The 23,881-nt window shown below is 35.2% G+C and overlaps 1 protein-coding gene across 26 annotated transcripts in view; it reads left to right on the top strand.

The window, feature by feature from the left end:
- UBE2D3 (ubiquitin conjugating enzyme E2 D3) overlaps nt 1-23,302 on the top strand; it is a 28,517-nt gene extending 5,215 nt beyond the window's left edge. For 6 of the 26 annotated variants that reach the window (XM_048211938.1, XM_048211939.1, XM_048211936.1 and 3 more), the window contains exons 3-8: nt 9,152-9,215; nt 9,306-9,337; nt 16,158-16,235; nt 17,398-17,503; nt 19,706-19,799; nt 21,818-23,302. In XM_048211938.1, coding sequence (XP_048067895.1) covers nt 9,152-9,215; nt 9,306-9,337; nt 16,158-16,235; nt 17,398-17,503; nt 19,706-19,799; nt 21,818-21,863 — 420 coding nt within the window. In that variant the 3' untranslated portion in view covers nt 21,864-23,302. Of the gene's footprint in view, nt 1-9,151; nt 9,216-9,284; nt 9,338-9,821; nt 9,915-16,157; nt 16,236-17,397; nt 17,504-19,705; nt 19,800-20,234 lie in introns of all 26 variants that reach the window. The other 20 variants (XM_057309608.1, XM_057309610.1, XM_057309607.1 and 17 more) reach the window with 8 other exon arrangements.
- Nucleotides 23,303-23,881: the final 579 nt, after the last annotated feature.

The raw sequence follows: 23,881 nt of genomic DNA, 5'->3' as shown, positions 1-23,881 counted from the left end.
AATTTGTGAACTAAGCTGTTCACTACCTTAAGTTTTGAAAGCAGATTATCTTTTTGATTAGTCTCTTCAAGGACTGTGGGAACTACCATGTGCCAACCAATTGCTAGGGGTATCTTAAGATACACTTGTCCCCAAAGAGCCTGTAGGCTGGATACGTGGTTTTGTAGGTGTTTCTTTAAGATCCTCATGGTGCTTCTGTAGCCAACTAAATTTGTGGGACGGTTGTGTGACTCATGGATGCTGGTCATGGTGACCTTGGTGTTTAATTTTATTGAGTGACTGACATTGCTGTCATCATCCTGTTCATCTGCAGTATTCTAGTTTTCGTTATTCCTACAAACATAAAATTGAATACTCTTACTTGCACTAGGAGACAAACTACTTCTTATAAGGTATCTGTTAGGTTGTATGTTGTTTAACTCAAGGATTCAGTACCCCTTGTTAGTCTAAGATAACAGTCAATTCTTGAAGATTTTCCAGACTCTTGACTATAATGATCCCTTTCTAGTAAAGAAGATACTAGGTTCCTACTACTGACATAAAAGTTTTCAGATTAAAATCTCAAGTCTTAGGTTGGCTTTTGCATTCTATGGAATATGTTATGGTTTGTGGGTTTTGACATGAGTTGTATTTATATATCAGGATATTGAGCAGAGATCTTAATATAGTATATGGGATCTTAGCAGATTCATGGAATCATTTTCTCTGGGAACAAGCATCATTTTGAAGTGTTCCCTAGGTAATTCTGAGATCCATAGACCTAGGGATAATCATTTAATCAATACTTAACTGAGGTTTTACTCTGTTCAGCACAGTATTCTAGTCCCAGGAGATAAAAAATGAGGAAGCCTTGTCATTACCCATGAGAATCTCTGCTTTGAGTGGAAGAAACAAGCATATAAACACATGAATAGGTGTTTATCACCTTGTACAATTTACCTTTCAAGAATTGAAATCAAGTATGGGAAACACCTATTGAAAAGAAATTAAAGGTAACCTTTATTCATGTATCAGATTTACCCGTTATTATTATTAAAGATAGTTTATCTAAATATTTTACCTGTACTATATTTTGTCATCTTAGGGTGGTTTTTCTATTTATACTTAATTCTCAGTGTCAAAACAAACTTTTGAAATTAGCAAAGGTACAGGATTTTCATTCTTTAACTGGAAAATTTTGTGTTCTTGATTTGGTTTTGCTACAACAGCAGTGATCTTATTTGAAAATTGAACAGTATAATTAAGAACAGATGCATTTAGTGAATAACTTACTAGACAAGTTAACCTTGGTAGATTCTCAAAACTACCCTCTGCCTTGTTTGGGGAAGGAAAAAATTCAGTTAAGTGTTTTATACTTTCCCTTAAACATCTGATGTTTATCTCCAACAATACTTTCAACGTAATCTTGTATCATTCAGACTTTCAACTTTTCATAGCTGGGTTCTTCATATTTGGCCTTGGAGGTTTCAGTTGTGAATCACTACTTGGTTACTTGTTCATTTTTAGGATGGAGTACTTGTTCACATTCATCCTAGCATTATCATTTCCAAGTTAATGTATAATTGGATGTTTTCCACCACTGGACTGCTGTTAATTTTGTTTTTTTCTATCTATGAAATGTCTCGTATGCTTGTATGTATCAAATCTGAGAACCTAAATTTGGCTTTCTGTTTTTGCTCATTTAGATAGTGCCTAGAAAAGAATAGCTTTGAATAATTTTAAGTGACTTCAGTAGTGATCTAAAGAAAGAAAATTGTAGTATTATTCGTTCAACCCATTCTTTGTATCTTGTCTAGATGAACAAGCACACTGTCTCACCTGTAATTACAACTAAACTGGAAATTAATATATTGTCAGTGATACAATGAGACATGGTTTGTAGCACCTACCTGCCTGTTAATCCTTAAGGTAAAAGAAACTTTCAGGATTTCTCAGAAATTATAAATTCCAAACTAAAATGATTTTAAAGCGACTATTCCTTCTCTCTTAAGTCTATAGATCTATAAAATTGTTCAGATCCCAAAATATTTTTGCCAGGCTTCCTTTTTCTGAAATAACTTACGGTAAGGTTACATCTCTGAAATGTTTGCTGTTTCCTTCCTTACCATTTGTGTCTACACATGGTATATAAAAATTTCACAACATTAAATGTAATAAGAAAATTTTTTTACTTCATAGTAAACCTGATCTTTATAAGAACAATTAGAGCAGTTCTCATCGGCCTAATTAGGCAAATAATTGTACTGCATTTTGTCCTGTCATTGGTCTGAATATGTACCTTTCTGTTTTGCTCCGTTGTAAAGGTTCCTTGAGGGTGATTCTTACCTCAGAATTTCTTGTAAAGGCACTCTTCTTGCCTCCCACCTCATGGCCTCATCTCCTCCAGCCCCCAAGGTGGTAGTTTCTGTTGCTCAGTATAGGTTTTAAGAGGCAAGGGCTGCCTTTATAGTGCTGATTCACATAGTTATACAGATCATTAAGTCAAAAGTTTTTAAAGAAATGGACTCTGTGATAGAATACAAGAAATTACCTTTCAGTAATGGCATGAACTCCTATGTTTTCCCAAAAGTTAATATGGGAATTGTATCTATGCTTCTACTGTCAATTACGACCTTTGTGTGATAATGTGCAAGATGAATGGTGGAATATGAGATAACAAACAATCGTGAACATGGTGGTGATAATTACCATACTCAGGGATGGAACTGGTGAACTTGACGTTACCTTAGTAATCATCTTTGTTTTCATAAATGCTGACTTTGGTTATGTTAATCTAACACATTAAGAATACGTTTAGCAGAATGCTTAAGTGGTAATTCCTAGAGGCATTAAATCTTACCGTACACTGATCTGACATAGCTGCTGTGTAGCTCCATTATTCATAAATAGTTCTTATATTTCCAGTTTATAAGTTCTTTAAAGGCAGAGACCATTTTTTATACTTCCCTATCATTTCTGTATACCTTTGTGTTTAATACCTTGGCTTCCTGTTCTTCATTGTCTATGGTTAGTCATTTCACTTCTTTGAAATGAGTAAGATGTAGTGAGAGAAGCAAGAAGCAAATAATTAGCAGTATGTTTAGACTTCTAAGCCAGTATCTCAGCCTTTTCATGATCTACTTTTTTTTTTAAAGATTTTATTTATTCATTTATTGGCGGGGGGGGGGGGGGGGGAAGCACGAGCAGAGGGAGGGGCAGAGGGAGAAGCAGACTTCCCGCTGAGCAGGGAGCCTGAGGTGGGGCTCCATCGCAGGACCCTGGGATCACAACCCAAGCTGAAGGCAGATGCCCAACAGACTGAGCCACCTGGGCACCCTTTATGATTTACTTCTAACAGTCAACTGTCAAAGAGATCCTGTGCTATAATGATCAAAGCACAGATCTTTCTCAAGATAAACTGTAGGCTTTCTCTTAGGAGTCCCAGAAAAGGAATGGTCAGACTCCTTACTGTTTAATTGTATACCTCCAGATGAGAACATTCAGTGGCTTAAGCTGTACCTTTTGCCTTTTAGAGAGATCTGCTTGACTCCTTATCCTATGAGTCTGTTTAGGCTTTTAAATGGAAAGGAGAAGCATATTTCTAAGTCAGAAGAGGCCTGGATTCTCATGCTAGCCAGGTGTGCAGGAAGGTTTCAGGAGAAGCAGTTCAGAGGAAGATGATCCAAAAAGAAAATTCCTTCCAGAAGAACACACCATGGCAAAGAGATGTCTAACTTTGGTGAGGTTATATTTTTTTATGTCCTTGTATGCCCTTGGTCCATTTTCGTGTGCCTTCACCTGGAGTGGAACCGTTAGCAACTTCTAGTGTGTGCCAGTCTCCCTGCCAACCTCTTTGCTATTTTAGAAAATGCTGTTCTTGGGGAAAGGGACGGTCAGCAGTATTAAGACTTTACAGGTGCTATATATGAGCCATTCTCTTTGGTCCTTGCCACTTTTCCTCTCTACTGGGAAGCAAAGAGCTAACAGTTTCGTTCTTCATATAATTTTACAAATTGTTTTTGTCTCTAAAGCCTTTGAAAATTTAGGGTTTAAAGTCCTTTCATAAGGTTAAAACCAAAGACGAAACTACTTCTGAAAATTCTTTGAATAGGCGCTTCATTGAAAATTGATCTTAAGTCCAGTAAATAAAATACACCTTGAGTAGAATAGAGTTGGGTTGGTACAGTTGACATTTTTTCTTCAGTTTGCCAAATGCCATATCAGATTTTTTAAATATATCTTTGATGTAAGGACGCCCTTTTGAAAAAGCCATTTGACATCTATCCCTAGACCTCTAATTTTCAAGTGTCTAGTAGATACACTAAAGTTCAGTATGTCCTACACTTGATGCAATTTTTCCCCTGTAAGGGGTTCTGATGTAAAGTAGAAATAAGGCTTATTTCCATAAGATTGCTGTAAGGATAAAATGTTCATTATTTAAGATCTTTTATCATCCTCAGTGACTTAGTTCTCATGTTCTTCTCTCACCTGAATTATTACTATAGCTTCCTAATGTAGTTATTTACTTCTCTGTCCATTGTATTAGGGATTCCTACACTATGGGGATGAGTCTGGATAACCCCACAAATTAAAATTTTTGTGCAGGCATATGTGTATTTTGGGGATAGAAGGTCAGTAATCAGTTTACTTGTTATAATGGTAAGAGCTGATGTTCTGAACAAGAGAGATGTAGATATAGGTCTATGTATAGATTCATAGTTTTTATCTCTTGAAGTTCGAAGACCTGCAGAACAATACTATATGTGAAAAGGTACATATCTAGTCATGTATAAAAATGTGGAGAAATAGTGGAGGCTAAATTTGGGATAATCTGTTATCTCCTGTTGGAAAGGGAATGGAATTTGAGGAGTATGTGAGGGATCTTCAATTATATCTGCAACAATTTTTTTTTTTAAATAAATGTAGTAAAAATGTTAAGCTTTACTTAACAGGCTGGGTACACAGATTTCATGGGTCCTTTCAGGATATGACTTGTAAGTGAAAAAATTAAAAGAATCCCTTCTAGTGTACTGTTTGCCAGGATGTTTTTAAAAATAGTAAAAACCAAATTTGTTTTAGTCCTGGTTAAAAACCATCCATGGTTTAGGGCACCTCGGTGGCTCAGTTGAGCATCTGACTCTTGGTTTCAGCTCAGATCATGATCTCATGGGTTGTGAGATTGAGCCCCATTTAGGGTTCCCTCTCTGTGCCCCTCCCCCCACTTGCTCTCTCAAACAAGTAAGTAAAACTTTAAAAAAATATATATTATCCATGGTTCCCATTGCCGTTGGGATAGTCTTGGACATATTCAAAGCTCATGAAAGATCCAGCCGTGGTTAACCTTTCTGGCCACGTGCACAACTTCCTTACCTGTTTCTGTTGTGTTTCTGGTATGCCGGACTACAAGCAAATTTTTACAGCCTGTGTTCTTTCATACCCTAAACTTTGAGTGAGTTTCTCTGTTTGAAATGCCTATCCATCTCCATCAAGACCTAGCTCAGTTGTCACTGTTTTTAAACCCAGGCAAGGTCAGTGGTTACCTTTTTAGGATTCACAAAGCATTTGAATGCCTTTATTTTAAGCACTTACGTTGTTGAAATATATTTTTTTGTTTTTGCATTGTGCCTACTTTATATTAGCTCAGTCTGTTGGGAAAGGCGTTCATGTTTTATCTTGGTATCATTCAAACCTAACCTGCAGGATACCAAAAATGCAGTCTTCCCTGTAAGTGAATAAATGTTTTGATGCTGAAATTTTAATAGCAGCTATTGCACTTTTCATTTTAGAAATGGGTTTAAATTAACCTCTGGTTTCTGTGATTAGATTAAAAGTTGCTAGACAGGACATAACTGCTCCCTCTAGCTTAATTTTAAGACTGCTTCATTTAGATTCATTTCTTATGTGTTTTTCAAAAAACAAAATGTGAGCATTCCATTGTGCTTCAGTGGGATAAAGTCTATATGGGTCCCAGCAGCTCTCTACTTAGAATGGGTCTCCTCACTCTTGGGGTTTTCCCCCCCCTTGGATTTATTAGAAGGAAACCAGAGTGGTTAACGATCAAAGGAAAATAGCTATAGGAACCCAGAGCAAGCTACAACCTCAGGGACTAAAATTGCATGTGTATATGCCAAGTCAGCTCTTATTATCTCTGCTGCTCAATATGGTCTCTTTTTCTTTGTATTCACCATGTAATTTCAGGGCACATGCCTGCCAACAGCACTAGGTCACATCCTTACAGCTCCTGATTTAGAGAAGGAAGAAGTGTTTCAGCTTCAGTTTGAAAAACCAGGCAGAGATGGATGGACTTGATTAGGTCAGGTCCTGGCTTAGGTTACTTTCCAACCCTTTGAGCTAATCACAGGTTGAAGAAACAAAATTCTGTGATTAGCCCTGTCTGAGTAATGGGTGATTGTCACCCACCCTTAACCAAACACTACAATCATGTGTTTGGAGTAAGGGAAAAACATTTTCATGAAAGGTGGGATAAGAGCATCTAAGATGACTTGTCAGTGTTCTTTCTCATATTTTTCCCTTGCTGAGATATTATTCTGTAATCTCATTTGCTTATGCTATGGGCATAATAATGTCATGAGAATTACTTGTTATCTTAGAGGTGAGTGCTGGTACATGATTTAAAAGGATCCTTAAAATAACTTAGGTCATTTTTTTCAGTGTTGCATTTAAAGTAGATTTTAGTACGTAAGGTAATTGGCCTAATTTTAGATCTTTGATTATTACTTCAGAGGTGTCTTGGTCATGGAGAACTTGGAAAATAAGGCATTTAGAAATTATTTGAGGAGCGCCTGGGTGGTTCAGCCGTTAAGCGTCTGCCCTCAGCTCAGGTCATGGTCCCAGGGTCCTGGGATCAAGCCCTGCATCGGGCTCCCTGGTCGGTGGGAAGCCTGCTTCTCCCTCTCACACTCCCCTTGCTTGTGTTCCCTCTCTTGCTGTCTCTGTCAAATAAATAAATAAAATCTTTAAAAAAAAATATTTGAGAATAAGATCCTGAAATTATGGGAGGGAAAAGCTGAAGTTAGACCTTCACTCTACAGTAATAATGCCAGCATATAAAGGCTTAATGATACATAAATATTGTGCCTAAAAACTTGTTTCTTCTATAAGAAATATTCTTTTATGTTCTTCGTAATTAAAATGTATGTAATTTTCAAATGGATGTTGATGTATTCTAGATCAACTTTACAGATTCCTGCAATTGTATTTATAATGAAGTTGCTTCAAGGTTACTTGGGTATTTTGTTAGATCAACCATCATTAGGTTGGTTTTTATTTTAAAATAACTGCTAGATCCTTTTTTCAGGCATTTAAACTAATAAGTACATAATTTGGGATAGATCACTGTAAGAAACTAGGGGGTAAATCTTTGTGGAAAAAGAGGGCATGGTTTAGAACTGGTAAGTTGTGTTTTGGTGGGGAGGGTTGTGGGGGTTTGGGTTTTTTTTTGGTGGGTTTTTTTTGGTTTTGGGTTTTTTTGAACCCTTGTGTTCCTGAAGGAAGAGGGAATTCGACTGTGTAAGTTAACTTTTAGTATCTTTTTTTTGGTGGGCTAAACAAAGGAACTTGGTATATAAGCTCTGGAACATCGGAGAATTCTCTGTTCATATCAGTTAGACTAGACTACTTGATTCTTCTCTACAGTTAAAATTTTTATGCCTTGAGATGAAGTTAAAGTAGATTCCCATTATAACAAAAGTGGCTGATTATGGGATGTAAATACCATATGAAAAAATCTGGCCTATGAAAAAGTAATTTGCTTGATGACGGATAGTCAATTCAAGTTGCAGGTACATTTCTTATTTTTATTCAAAAAAGTATAGTTTTCAAAAACTTAATTGGTTCAAAATCATTTGATATTTTGTAAGGGTGTTTGTTTTTATTTTTAAGCTAAAGCCATAGTTTCTTTTAACCATTTGTTTAACTTCCAGTTAAGAGTTTCTGTAATTCCTACTGATCAGGATCAAAAGTGGTTGGAATGAATTTTCTCCTGTTTTTAAATATGCTGAACATATGAAGGTATATTTACAAAGGCAAGCAGAAATGATCTGATCTTCCATTATCCTAAGACTGACCCGGGATCTCTGGCTGTTCTGATAATCTTAAAAGCAGAGGTGGTGTGAGTTTTCAGAAGCAAGTTAGCAGAGTGTATTAGAGCAACCCCCCACCCCAGTTTTATTGAAATACAATTGATCTGTAACGTTTTTAGTTTTAGATGTACAACATAATGTTCTGATATTTTGTGACATGATTACCACAAGGACATTTCTTCTACATTGGTTTTTTTTTTTTTTTTAATGGGATGAACCTATATTGATGACTCCCTGAACAATTGGCTGTTTCCTAAAGTGCATTTTGACCATATCATAGAGGCAAATATTTGCTCTAGTTATCTTCTTGTGTATTCCCTGTCTTTTTCTTGAAGCCTACTTTTATCTCATGGGTCTATAAATCCCTATAGAAATTTATTTATAGGTATATATAGGTAAAGTTATATCATCTTAAATAAAAACAGTAAAGAAACAACTGTATTTTCTTACTACATTATCCATATTTGTTACGTTCAAGCCATGGAAGAGCTAAGTACATATTTGTAAATACAAGGTCAGGTGGAATTTTGGAAACTGCGTGTTTTACTATGAGCAAACTTCAGGTTCTTCCAGAGTTGTAATTTTACTCAACATTGTATGAAAGACATGGTTGAGTTGCAGGAATAAGATCAAACCAAAAAGGATACCTACCTAGCCCCATGAGAGATTTTTCAAGTGGAAAATGAGGTCTGTGGATAGTGTGGTTCAGAAATAACAGGATTTAAGATAGTAGAAACGGGGGCCTCTGAGATGTCCAGAAAGTTTAGCAAACAGCATGAATATTGAGAACTGCTTTGTCTAACTTCTCAAGCCATGAAAGTATCTGATAACTTTTTTGGTTTGGATAGCTTTTGTTGGTGTAACAAATTTTCCTATCTATGCCTACTATGTCCCTGGATCTGGACTATGGTCACTTATGCTTTCTCTCTTTTACTCGAATGTATTATTGTGAACTGTGATTGTATGTTCCTTAAAGAATGGTGTGAAAATAAACAGTTGACTTTGTTTCCTTGCTTATGTTTTTTTATTATGGTTACATGACCAACCCATCATTTTCTGTTTTGGTGTAGGAACTTAGCGATTTGGCCCGTGACCCTCCAGCACAATGTTCTGCAGGTCCAGTTGGGGATGATAGTAAGTAACTCTCAAGTTGCTTTTAATGGCTAATTTCAAAAAAGCTTGTGCATTTTTAGATAACAACAGTTTTGTTTTGTTTTTCTGTAGTGTTTCATTGGCAAGCCACAATTATGGGACCTGTAAGTATTAAGAATTAAAACATTTTGCTTTTAATTAAAAATTCAGCGTTGACCTAGTTGAATTTAACTTAGTCTTACATTTATTTTATTACATTGTAGTATTGTTTTGGAATTGCCATGGTTGTACTGTTTTTTAAAGACATAACAGTTTAATGAATTAGTCATTGTTATATGTGCTATGTGTCTGTCCTAGAATATAGCATCTCTGACCTATCAAATATTTTTCCACTTTATCCTTGTTGTCTTTCATAGTAATATAAAAGCATTGTCACAGAGCTTCCCTTTACATACAGAGCCAATTAATTTACTGGCTCTACCATGGTGTTACTCAAAGATCTTACTCCTGTTGCTGCCGAAAGTCTAAGTTTTTGTTGTATTGTTTTATTTGATTCTTTGTAGAACCTTAGTTTTTTACAAAATTTGAATATTTTTAGGTAGAAAGTGATATTTTGAATACAGCAAAATTCCTTTCTATCCTGGGTAGATAAGAAACTGTATATGCTGGATAATTGAATATTCAGAATTATGGATACCATCTAAGAATTTCACAGAATTAGAGCGCAATAAAACAACCTGGGTAAGACTGTATCTTGCACAATACTTAATATTTTTTTGATTTGGAAGGCACTTGAGGATTTCTATTCTAAGTTACATGTATGTCTTAATCTGCACCCCCCCCCCCTTTTTTGGTTTAATCTGAACATAAGTGTTAGTAATGTACTTGGTGAGATAACAGTCAATAGCTAGATGTCTGACATTCTAAAAGGAGAAAGGCTCATGGAAAAGTTAGTAAATTTTTATTCCATAGTTCTTATTTTGATAATTGTAATCTTTTTTTTAATATCTCAATCAATATGATTCCACACTATGTGCCAGCCATTAAGAATAGACATGGTCGGGGCGCCTGGGTGGCTTAGTCGTTGAGCGTCTGCCTTTGGCTCAGGGAGTGATCCCGGCATTGTGGGATCGAGCCCCACATCGGGCTCCTCCGCTGGGAGCCTGCTTTTCCTCTCCCACTCCCCTTGCTTGTGTTCCCTCTCTTGCTGGCTGTCTCTCTGTCGAATGAATAAATAAAAATCTTTAAAAAAAAAAAAAAAAACAATAGACATGGTCCCCCTCATTCTTTGGGGAACTGAAAATCTGGGAGAGACAGGGAATTAAAACAAGTGTGATAAGCTGGGATATGTAAATAAAGTGCTTAGTGGGAGAAATTCTATGGAAAAACATAGCAGGGATGATTAAGAGTAGTTATGAAATGTTAGGGTCTAATGGTAAGGTGATTGTGAATCAACTTAAACTTGGTGATGGTGGGGGGGATATTTAGGTTCTTAATTTGAAATGTCTTTATTATCCTAATTTAAGAAACTATTCAAAGTAAGAATTGTTCACTTCCAATTACAAGGACTGTTTTTACTATTGTAAATTTTATTTTGCTTTAAAAATGCTTCCTTTTGTTTGGTAACAAAATTGAGATTTATTTATTTTAAATGCACATAGTTAACTTAGTGTGACTTTTACCCAGTTTGGTCCACAGAACATTTTAAAAGTTGACAATCTGCATAAAAAACCAGACTAGACCTTCATTCCACAGCAGTAATGGCTTGAGATAGAGTAGCAGCTACCTCCCTTTTTTATATGGAGTTTGTGTCTCACACTATTCCTGTCCACTTCATTTTGCCTACCTCGATTCTGTAGGCACTTGCATTTGTAATTTCTAGAATTTTCTCATTATAGATCACCAATTGTCAAAGCAGAGTACTCAATAAAATACCTTAACATTTCTGCCAAATAAAAGCTCATCTTTGATCCAGACGATGCTTTTAAGATGACCTCCTTATAAAAATTAGTTGTCCGTATTAATAAAGCACTATAAAGAGTTGGTAATCAAGACTTCTAATTGGATGGTGTGCATAATAAACCAGCTCTTTGCAACCAGTGTGTTTTTCTCCTGGACTTTGAGACTTCACTGTTTGTTGAACTGTCTTTCCAAAAGGTAAGGAATATACTTAAGAGTAAATGAAAGTGAAGTGTGAGTAGTTTATACTAGTAATTTTTCAGAGAATAAAAGAAGATTGCTTAGCCTGACCTTTTTATAGTTGTTCACTTGATTTGCTTTTATCTTCAAAAAACATTTTTCACTTGTTTTATACCTATTTCAGATTACGGGTATTCCCTGTAAATTTTTTTCAGCAGCCTTTTAATGTATATTAATGACAGTTCTGCTTTTAAAAACAAATACTTGATTATCAGAATATTCCCTGATTAACAAAAGCAAAAACTATATTTAAGTAAGCACTTGTGTAGATGCCACTTTGCTAATAGTTAATAGTCACTCTTACTTGTAGAGTCATCAATGAAATAACTCATTCTTATTTTGGCTTTTGATTGCATTTTTGTGATAAAACATCACAGTTTGATTAGATAAATAATTGCTTAATTTTGTTAATATGTGACATGCAGATTGAGCTAAAACATAGGGCCATTGGTGGTACAATAATCCATGTATATGCAGATTTGCTGAAAGAATAAATGGTGACAAAAGTACTTTTGCTTTGGAGTACTTCTTAGGTCAGTAAAAGTGATTGGCAGTGCCACGTTAACTATACGTTCCTGACTAAGGAATGGAGCCTCTAATTTAAGTTTTAATACAGAGTTAATACAGAATTGAATTTTAGCATTCTGTAGTCTGGAAATGATCATTAAATTTATGAGGTAAAATGCTTCTTCCTAATAAGTGTTTGAACTGGCTTATGCTTTCTGAAGGTAGAATACTTTGGAAGCACAAATACTAATAAAAACTGGCTATGTGGTTTTTAAACTTTGGTGGATTTTATGTTTCTGTTTTTTTTGTATTAAGGGCAGTTCCCATTAACAATTGATGCAGTTAGGAGAAATTAACTCCTTATCTGATATTTATACACTTGATTTTCCTTTAATTGGAAATGTAGCTGGCAGAAAGATATTTTGAAGTTATTTAGAGAACCACACTGACTTCCATCTAATCTCTGATACAGCCATGGAAAAAAGTACCATTTTTGGATAATATAACGTAACCTTTGGCAGCCTGAGCAGAATCAGCTGCAGAAACCATCTGGTCAAATAATTGGTTCATAGGTATTGTCTTATTGGTCCATAGGGGTTATTTGTCAACTTATTTTAAGTATATTAATGTCAGTTCCTGCAAAGGTTAATGATGCATGAAAACTCTTCCCTTCGGTACCTTTTTAAGGAACTTTGTAGTCTAGAGGAAGAGGAAAATATAAGTAAGTTATATAAGTATGTTGGGTAATAATTGTGTTGTATAGAAAGGTATAAAAGAAGGGCAGCAAGCATATTGAACTGAATAAAGGGAAAGCTGTATTATCTTTTTAAGGACATTTAAGTTTGAGATGGGCCCTACAGTGTAGGTATGGTCCTAGAGATGAAGAAGATAAAGATACAGATAAGAATATTTCAAGTGGAAGAAATAAATAACCGGAGAAAAAGGAGATGTGAAATATTTTAAGTGCAGTAAGGAGAGCATATTCAGGAGAAGAGGTGGAAGATGAGACCAGCTATATTGGTGGGAAGGAGATCATAAAGCACCTTGTGTGCTTAGGAATTTGCACTTTTATCTTGAAAGCTGTGCTAGATTTCAAGCAGAGATGTAACTTGTGTTTTAGGACAACTTCAGCGTTAGGGTAAGGGATAAATTAGAAGAAGAACCAGTGAAGGCAGGGAGGAATACCAGAAGTAAGCCATTGCCATAATATAAACAAAAGATGGTAAGATCGTGAACGAAGGGGGTAGTGGAGTGAGCATAAAGGAGAAGAAGCCAGTTTCAGAGATTTTAAGGACCTTTAATAACTACGTTGATCAGTTACGAGTTCCTGGTTTGTGGTTTGAGTTTTTGGATACATGAGACATCCAAAGATAAATATTTACAGGCATTTGAATATACATGTCCTGGAATTAATAACTATACTAGAGAAAAATTCAAGAGTTACCAAAATAAGTATGGGTCAGAAGATAGATCTGGGGGAATACCAACACTTTATGGTTGCCCTAGGGGAGGAGTACAGACACTGAGAAGGAGCGACTTGCACTGATTGGAGTTAAAACCAGGGTGTTAGAATGTGTCTAAAGAGATCCAGTATAAATTCTGGATTTCTAAGTCTTGAGTCAGTTTACTGATAAAAGTATTCGTTGTTTTTCTCTTGTTGTTTTCTGTTTGCTTTCAATTTATAGTAAATTTGATACACAGAGCTTCAGTTTTTTAGATAGCATACTTTGGTTTGGTTACCTCTGGATCTTGTGGTCGTTTTACCAGTTTTTCCTCTTCGAGTTGATGGAACTGTGGTGTTAGATTGTAGCACTGAAATATTTTCATCCCTAAATTCTTTGGGTTTTTTTTTTTTTTTTTTGAGTAAGTGAAATGAAATTTGGCTTTGTCTAAATCTTCATTAGATTGCCTTTACTCAGAAGCAGTCAGATACAGTACTTGTGATTGTATGAAACTTGGAATGAAAACTTAGAACTTTGGTAATTTGGTTTTATAAAAACTTCTGTTCAGGAGTACCGTAAATGGTTCATTATACACTGTATAAACATTTTCCGTATTAGTCTATTTTGTAAAAGTATGCCATTTGAAACAGCTATTCCCAGTTAAAGTAGCTGTTAACAAAGGTATGTTATTTAATACATTCAGATCAAGTTCTGTGCTTTGATATTTTTTTTCCTATGTTGTTTATATGCTGCTTTGCAATCTTAGTTTTTTAATTAAAATTTTGTAGACAATATGAAAAGGACTTTGGAGTAATGACTCCAATTGTAGCTCTTTCATTATACTAGTTTCTTTGAACTTCGTTCTTCATCAGTAAATTGACATTTTTCCTTCAAGTTGCAGGTATGCCCTGTTCATTTTTCATATTTGCAACATTTCATTGCATGTCTCTTCACCAAAACGTTAGCCCATCAGGATAAATGGTTTTCTGTGTCCCCTACACCTGATCTGTAGAACAGAGTTAGATTTTTGGTTTTTTTTAAGATTTTATTTATCTGTTAGAGTGAGCACGAGCAGGGTGATAAGGGGCAGAGGGAGAAGCAGGCGCTCCAATGAACAGGGAGCCTGACATGGGGCACTATCCCAGGACTCCAGGATCATGATCTGAGCCGAAGGCAGATGCTTAACAGACTGAGCCACCCAGGCATCCCAAGAACTGAGTTAGATTAATTCAGCTATTGTTTAACTATTTCACGGAGGGCTGGGAATTAAATGAGCTGTATTAAAGTGTCAGATCTGGAAAAGTTTTTACTTTTCTGACATCCAGAATGGGCATATTAAAAGGCTTAAAATTAGCACTGTGTACATACTCTCTCTAATGGAGAGGAATGGATGTTGGTAATAACTGGATTACTATAAATTTTCAAAGACCTCGCCAGGTGGCCTCTTTGCATATTCAGAAGTAGTTTTCATGTTTTCATCTTTTACCGTGAAGTTTTTAATGAGGTCACTGTCTTTTGTCATCACTCTCTGGTCCATGTTGACCTGTGATCTTCATAAGACCTGGGTTTCAGTCTTGGTTCTTAACACCACTTGTATACCTAAATTATTTCTTCAAGTCCCATTTTTATTTATCCATAAAATGGGAACACAATGATATCTTTTTCCTGGTATTGGTTAAATTAAATGTAAAATTCTAGCAAGTAGTGTTTCCCAAATGTTATACTAACATTGTATAATATTTATTAAGAGAGTTCTTCCTACTCAGATTATAATAAGCAAAACAACAAAGGAAGAAGAGTGATGTTATAACTTTGAAAATTTGTTTTCTGTTGAAGTGGAAGAGTAAATGTTCCACATTGTTTTCCAAATCTAGTAATCCTGTGTATTGATTTGCTGTGGAGAATTCAGTGTGCTTTTGGAAAAAGTCTTCCATGGTTTTGGGGCATCTGGGTGACACAGTAGGTTGAGTGTCCAGCTCTTGGTTTCAGCTCAGATAGTGATCTCAGGGTTTTGGGATCAAGCCCCAAGTCAGGCTCCACGCTCAGCAGAGTCTGCTTAAGATTCTCTGCCCCTCCCTCCCGCGCTCGTGTGCAGAGGCGCACGTACTCTCTCTCAAATTAAAAAAAAAAAAACCTTCATGGTTTTAAATGAGAATTTTGAAGCGTGCCTGGCTGATTCATTTGGAAGAGTATGTGACTTTTGATCTCAGGATTGAGAGTTTGAGTGCCATGTTGGGTGTAGAGATTACTTAAATAAACATTTTAAAAAATGAAAATTTTGAGGAGCCAATTGGGAATTAAACTTTTGTTAAAAAACCTATTTTGTTTTTGTTTTGCTTCTCCTGTTGAAGGTAGTTACAGGTTAACCTGCAGTAGCCAACATTCTGGTTTGCCAAGTGACCAGAGTGGTGTGTTGAGATACAAAGCCCATATGTGTGTATATGGCTAGCATTAGAAAAAATAAATATAAGACCTTATTTTCAAATTCAGGTTTGATATATAATACTGTATATAGACTTTATTGCTAAGTAAACTTTTCCTTTGTGAAAAATCAGGATCTAGAACATTTGGTTTCTGGTAAATTTTTTTCAGTTCTTTGGTGACTTACATAAAATGGGATCTAAGTAAATAAGGGTTCATTGTCCTGTAGTAAATTTTGATTGTGAAGTTTTCAGTAATATGAACTGAACTGTGGAATAATTTTGACTCTTCATTGCAGCGTAAACAGGTAATCTTGGTTCATGTTAAAGATATGCTTAGAAAATAGAAATGTTACATGGATTATTTAGCAGTAATATTTTAAATATCAGAGTTAAGCAAATTTTTCTTTTCACAGAATGACAGCCCATATCAAGGTGGTGTATTCTTTTTGACAATTCATTTTCCTACAGACTACCCCTTCAAACCACCTAAGGCAAGTATTTACCGCTAAAATCCATTAGTGTATAAGATCTGTGCATTATTTCAGAGGAGTAGAATATCCTTAGAAATCAAGGTTCTGCATAAGTAAGGCTAAATTGGGGTGTACATATATTATGAATAAGAATAATTAAGGCTAAATATATATGTATTGAGTCACCAATACAGAATGCTTGCTGACTTTTAGCCTTTAGTTGAGAGAGCAGTTAGACTTGAATTTGGACTTTGTAAATGGAGATAAGAACTGACTTATCCTTAATGTTGCAACACTCTGATACATTATGTGGAAGCTTTTTCCACCGTTTATTATGCTCATACAGGTGTGTAATATTAACCTTTGTAATAGTGGGCTTCAAGTATTTAGCTCTCTGTGCATTTGCCCATATTGTTGCAGTCTATGCTATGTTTGTTGGGGTTCACGTGGGCTGTCTTTCAGGGGTTTGTGTTTGCATATATAACAATAAATCTATCAAAACTTAAGAGTTGCTTAATGCACTGAGGTGACTGGTTTACAGTTATTAAAAGCATTGGGTCCTTGACTCTTGAGAGCAATTAACGTAAAGCCAACCTATATGAATAACAGTAGAAAAGAACAGAACATTGGCACTTCAGCCATCTTTGCAGTCCTGTTACAGGTGTAGTATAATAGTTACTTTAGATGAAACACTTTGTCGATCATTCAGATTTGTATTTTATTACAGTGGAAGTGCAGACTAAAACACATACCTTTGTAACTTGATACCTTAAATGAGCTGGTCTATAAATTTGGTTTACGTTCTGAAGTTCCTTTATTTTTTTAATGAATGTCGATTACCATTCACAGTGCTCTTTTTGATACTCATGACGTTGTAGAGCCAAAGTTAACCTTCAGAATATCCTATCATATCATTGATAGTAAAATTTTTGCCCCAAAGTTTACATTTTCCATTTTAATTAAAGAGAGGGAGCCCTTGAAAGATGTTGATCAGAATATACAAACCATTTTCTGGAATTTTTTAGTCCTTTTATGTGTATAAATAGGTTTCAGCCATTTATTGAGAGAGTGTGTGTGTGTGACACACAGTATTGTAAGCCTTGATTAAAAGTCTTCTATTTCAGATTAGGATGCTTATTTTTACTGGGAAAAATACCTGAAAGTTTTTATTTATTTATTTTAGGTTGCATTTACAACAAGAATTTATCATCCAAATATTAACAGTAATGGCAGCATTTGTCTCGATATTCTAAGATCACAGTGGTCTCCTGCTTTAACTATTTCTAAAGGTAAAGTACTTTTAGAGAAAGTGTCTTGAGCTACTCTGATTTTCTAATTAAAGGAGTTTCATTGGGGTGCCTAGGTGGCTCAGTTTGTTGGGTGTCTGCCTTGGGCTCGGGTTATGGTCCCGGGGTCCTGGAATCGAGCCCCCCTTGGGGTTCTTGCTTGGTGGAGAGCCTGCTTCTCTCTCCCTCTGCTGCTCCCCCTGCTTGTGTGCTTGTGCTCACTTGCTGTCAGATAAATGAATAAAATCTTTGAAAAAAATAAAGGAGTTTCATTTGGGGGCCTACTTCCATATTATGCCAATGTTTTGGTAAGAAGTGGGGAAGGGAAAAAAAGTTTTTATTTTGTGCTTTTAGCGGTATTGATTAAAGATTTTGTGGGAAAAAGTCAAAATTAAGGTATAGGCATTATTTTTGCAGATAATAAAGTTTCTTAAATAGATTTCTGTAGTATTTTTCAACCCTAGGCCACTCACGTCTCAACTCGCTTCTGCGTTTTATAAAATGGTAGATCTGAAGTTTAATGGAGCTTTTAAATCTTGGTTTCCATTATAGGAAGATTCTGATTTTGCTTTCTTGTGTTTATTAGTTTTTTTTTTCCTTTTAAAATAATTTAGTTAGGTGTTGTGTTTAATAGGTTGGTCCTACCTAGTAATAGGCTAAAATTACTATAGTCTTGGAAATGTCTCTAGATTAATTCTGGTCTTCTACTTCTAATAAGGGTCAATTATGGGGTATCTCTAATAGGTTGTCAGTGTCCACATGAATATCCCAGATAGAGATGGAGTGCCTCCTTCTTTCTCCATTTTGAATGACTGTGGTGGCTTTTGTCACCCCCCCCAACCAGAAAATGACCTACCACAAAACTACATAATGGGAAGGAAGTTTGCCTTCCAGTAAATTTTGGTTTTTGGTAGCATTCCTTAGGTACAAAAAATGAGGCTTTTTAACGTTGTTAATTAAGACAGTGTTTCAGATACATGTTTGTACGATGAATTTGAAATCAGTCTTTTACAGAAGAAAAAAATCAGTTTTGGTGAATGCTGCTGTAACTTCAAGTGTGACGTAATTTTAGATGTTTTTCACCTTCTTGGGATACATTCCAGTTGCCTTGCAAATCAAGCTCCCTTAACACCAGATACAGTACAGATACTATACAGATACAGTACCAAGAATATCTTGTACTAGGTTCCAAGTTGGGAATAAAACTCAACACTGTGTTTCTGTAAATGTGGGTTGAGTTTTTATATGTGCCCTCCTGCCTTTTGGGTTTAAAATTATATTTGCTGTAATATATTACATTAGTACTATCTTTTATGGTAATGTTATCTTTGAAGATTTTAATAACCCCTCGAAGCTTTTGTATGTTAAAATTTTATAACACTTTCCAGTGTCTGGCACATTAACACACATACAAAATGAATTAGATACATGTTCTGTGATGTTTGGTATCTTCCAAATTCATACACTGAACAGGTCAGGGTAAGAACTAGAGTTGAGAAGGCTCACTTAGTAATAAAGCTAGATCTCCACATTATTTAACCAGTACTATTAGTTTATAAATTCAAGGAGACAAAACACCGTAGAGCAGTTGGAGTTTTTGTGAAACTCACCCGAGGGTTGGGCAGAGAATGGATTTTTCTTTGTAAATATTTAAGTAATTGCTACTCTCAACATGGGGCTTGAACCCACAGCCCCCAAGATCAGGAGTCACACACTTTCCCGACTGAGCCAGCTGGCTCCCCAAGAATGGATTTTTTCATCATGCCTAACAGCTGAGGATAATACTGCACAGGTGTTCTCTGCATATTCTTTGCTAGATCCCCCCCCACCAAAGTACTAAGAAACTCCAGTTAAATCCTAATGCCACTTTTTAAAGATGATATTAATGAACTAATATAGATTCATTTGGACATCTCAGAACTCCTGAGTTGGTCAGTCTTGTTTTTTTTATAGTAAGTCAGTACTAAACTATGATCCCAACAAATCTCTATTTCTAGCATTCCTTATTTACTAGGAGTTTGTCTTCTATGAAGCAAAATCTATACGGACTTGTCTCATTGACATTAAGGTACAAACTAAAAATCTTTTGAGGATTGAGGTTTTTAATACATGTTTTTAAATATACTTTGATTTATCCAAATTCCCAGTGCTGGGTAACAGACTTTTCTTTCTTTTTCTTTCTTTTTTTTTTGTTTTTATTTGCAGTTCTTTTATCCATTTGTTCACTGCTATGTGATCCAAACCCAGATGACCCCCTAGTGCCAGAGATTGCACGGATCTATAAAACAGACAGAGATAAGTAAGTATAGTGGTTTAAGGAAATATTCTAAAGAGTGATTTATCTTAATGAGCTAGGCTTACACTCTGTTTTATGTTGTGGAAATGCCAAGAAGACTTGATGATTTATTTCTGGTAAGATAATAGTTAAAATGTACAGAAAGGTAGTTTTTGAAATGGGATTTTTTTTTTTTTTTAATAGTGTTCAGTTTATGTGACAGTGAAGAGCCCCTCTAAAATGTTCTATTTTTCTAACATGTTCAAATGCTTTGTCACTAAGTTTTTGGGAAGAAAGCAAAGTTTTTTTTACCCCAATTATGTTTTTGAAACAAATACTGGTACTGTTACAAAAATTTGGTCTAAATTTCTCAAATACTTGAATTATCTTTATGTACAACTTCACCATTATAACTTTGTTGTATGTTATAATTAATGCTAAGTATACTTGTTCAATTAGGTACAATAGGTTAGCAAGAGAGTGGACAGAGAAATACGCTATGTTGTAGGGTAAGAGGATCTGCACTCTATGGTGCGCTTATTCATGGTACTGCCAGCACTTGAGTGCTGCATGTTTTAAGGCACTGTATTAACTAACAAAAGGTAACACGTGACAGTTTTTTGAAACTGTACAGTTAACTGCTTGATCTCTGTTCAGCGTGAAAGTATACCCAGTAGTCATTATTGCTTGAGAGTATTTTTGCATGGCACAACAGTTACATATAGCACTAGTAAGAAATTAAAAATTTAAGTAGAATTTTTTTCAAACTACCATGGTATTTACATTTTAAATTTGGTAGTTATTTTAACCTTTATACCAGTACTATATGGAATGTGGTGATTTAATTCAAATCTGGCCAAGAAATAATAATGTAAGGGGAAAACACTATTTTAATAAAGCCTCCAAGCATCTAAACGTTCATTACTGACAAGCATGCATTAATATCAGCTATACTTTGTGGCTCCTTGTATGCTAAATGAAACCTTTGTTTTAAAGTGCTGGCTTTTTGAGAGGGTGTCCTTAAATGAGGTAACCATGAATGGTAGAAAGAAACTTCTATATGCCAAAGTTTAGAAAAAATGGTTGAACCAAGTTTAGTTCTTGGTTTGAAATGAAGCTAGTTAATATTTTACAGAGTATTAACTGGAAATACAAATCTAAAGTTCTCTTGTGCCCTTTGATGTATATTCATTTCTTAAAGTTATCAGTATAATTTTTGGTAAGTAGCCTATGGCATGGATGTAATACAGGGAGAAATTGATAGCATTTGTGAATATTAGTGATGTTCCTCAGTAATAAATAACCTTGCTTGTGTGTGAATTATCTGTTGATCTTTTAAACAGATGCCCTAAAGTGTACTCCTAGTAGAGGTTACCATTTCTTAGGTCTCAAGTGGGGCTTGTTAGCTCCAATCACCGCCCTTTCTAAAAGTAACACATAAGTGTTCTAATTAACACATACATACCAGTCCCACCCACCTCCCTCTTGAAAATTGCTTTTTTCACCCTCCCCAGTGTCTAATCTTCTACTTGTGCTTAAATCTCAAAGGTATTTTCTGGTATTAGCTAAGCTCTAGTAATTTCTCAAGGTCTAGGATTCAGATTTGATTTTGGCTTTGATGGAAATTTCTGTAGATGTTAGAATCTATGTTATACTCTGACATAAGTCCATGATGAACTGTAAAATTTTTTTTTAATGTTAAAATTTGTTGGAATGGATATTAATTACAGAATTTCTAATAGAAAATTTAACTCTCTGGTAGGGGAGAGAAAAGGTCTTTGATTTTTGCTAGTCTCCCCAGTCTCAGTGCCACCTTCTTGTGTTTATTAAAATACTTTCAGTGTATTGGAACATTGTATTGGAAGCGTAAGGTTTCCATTCCCACATTGCTTTGAGTACCAGTGCTTTTTCTCCCCATTGGCTTAATTCTAATCATAACCATGGGAGATGACTCCATGATGAGTCTGGAGGTAAAATAGAAATCTTTCTTTTAAGTATTAAGAATTCTTTAACTTTTTAAATAACATCTTCTTTATTTACAGGTACAACAGAATATCTCGGGAATGGACTCAGAAGTATGCCATGTGATGCTACCTTAAAGTCAGAATAACCTGCATTATAGCTGGAATAAACTTTAAATTACTGTTCCTTTTTTGATTTTCTTATCCGGCTGCTCCCCTATCAGACCTCATCTTTTTTAATTTTATTTTTTGTTTACCTCCCTCCATTCATTCACATGCTCATCTGAGAAGACTTAAGTTCTTCCAGCTTTGGACAATAACTGCTTTTAGAAACTGTAAAGTAGTTACAAGAGAACAGTTGCCCAAGATTCAGAATTTTTTTAAAAATGGAGCATGTGTATTATGTGGCCAATGTCTTCACTCTAACTTGGTTATGAGACTAAACCCGTTCCTCACTGCTCTAACATGCTGAAGAAATCATCTGAGGGGGAGGGAGATGGATGCTCAGTTGTCGCATCAAAGGAAGCAGCATTATTCTAGCGTCCAGTGTTTTTTTTTTAAGCCTTCCACTGTTAGAGATTTGAGGTTACATGATATACTTTATGCTCATAACTGATGTGGCTGGAGAATTGGTATTGAATTTATAGCATCAGCAGAACAGAAAATGTGATGTATTTTATGCATGTCAATAAAGGAATGACCTGTTCTTGTTCTACAGAGAATGGAAATTGGAAGTCAAACACCCTTTGTATTCCAAAATAGGGTCTCAAACATTTTGTAATTCTCATTTAAATTGTTAGGAGGCTTGGAGCTATTAGTTAATCTATCTTCCAATACACTGTTTAATATAGCACTGAATAAATGATGCAAGTTGTCAATGGATGAGTGATCAACTAATAGCTCTGCTAGTAATTGATTTATTTTTCTTCAATAAAGTTGCATAAACCAATGAGTTAGCTGCCTGAATTAATCAGTATGGGAAACAATCTTTTGTAAATGCAAAGCTGTTTTTGTATATACTGTTGGGATTTGCTTCATTGTTTGACATCAAATGATGATGTAAAGTTCAAAAGAGTGAATATTTTGCCATGTTCAGTTAAAAGTGCACAGTCTGTTACAGGTTGACACATTGATTGACCTGATTTATGCAGAATTAATAAGCTATTCGGATAGTGTAGCTTTAGTATGCTGCACATAATACTGGCAGCCCTGGAGTTCATAGATGGACTTGGGACCCAGCAGTTTTGAAACATGTATATGGAGTTTAAGAAATTTATTTTCCAGGTGCAACCCCCATCTAACTAAATTTTTTTCTTCACCATGTACACTTGACAGCTGAAAAAACCATAACATGGGAGTAATAATGGGTCAAAATTTACAAAATAAAGTACTGTTTTGGTGTGGGAGTTGTCATGAGGCTGTGTTGAAGTGACTTAACTATGTGGGATATTGAATATCCATTGAAATGGATTTGTTCAGCCATTTACATTAATGAGCATTTAAATGCAACAGATATCATTTCAGGTGACTTAACATGAATGAATAAAAGTCAATGCTATTGGATTATTTTTTGTTTGACAAGTGCTATCTGTGCCACTAATTTAACTTCTGTAGTAACAAGGGCATTATCATTCTTCACCCTTCCTAATCCTGACCCTATAGTTTTACTTTTTTCCTAGTTATTTTTATTTGTCCATTGCTTTCTTAAAATCTTGTATTTGATTTCTAGCACATCTGTGACTTTTCTCCACTTCACATTCTTTGCACTGCTTACAGTTATGTGCAGTCTTACTCCTTGTCTGCACACAGATGTGGAAAGCTAGATATAAAATAAATGTTAAAGCTTGATTTTTTTTATAAACATTTTAATACGTAGTTTGGACATGGTTTATTGACTTAAAGTTTTTCTCTAAACTGCAAGTGAAATGCATGCCTTCCGAAGATGTTCTGGCTTTGTTAATTCTGTAATTTAAGCATTTCATTGAGAAATACCAACCCAGCTATACAATTTTCCAATGAGTGATTTTTTTCATTTCATCTTTTACTTAAAAAAATCCTTAACATAGATGTCATACTATTAATCTATTTTGAATTCAAACTACAAATGAGAAATTAGTAGCCTACCACTCCATAAGGTAAGAAATA

Source organism: Ursus arctos, unplaced genomic scaffold (assembly GCF_023065955.2).
Source record: "Ursus arctos isolate Adak ecotype North America unplaced genomic scaffold, UrsArc2.0 scaffold_9, whole genome shotgun sequence".
In the NCBI taxonomy this organism is placed as follows: domain Eukaryota; kingdom Metazoa; phylum Chordata; class Mammalia; order Carnivora; family Ursidae; genus Ursus; species Ursus arctos.
Note: the sequence above shows the minus strand (reverse complement) of the source record. Positions and strands in the feature narration are given on the sequence as shown.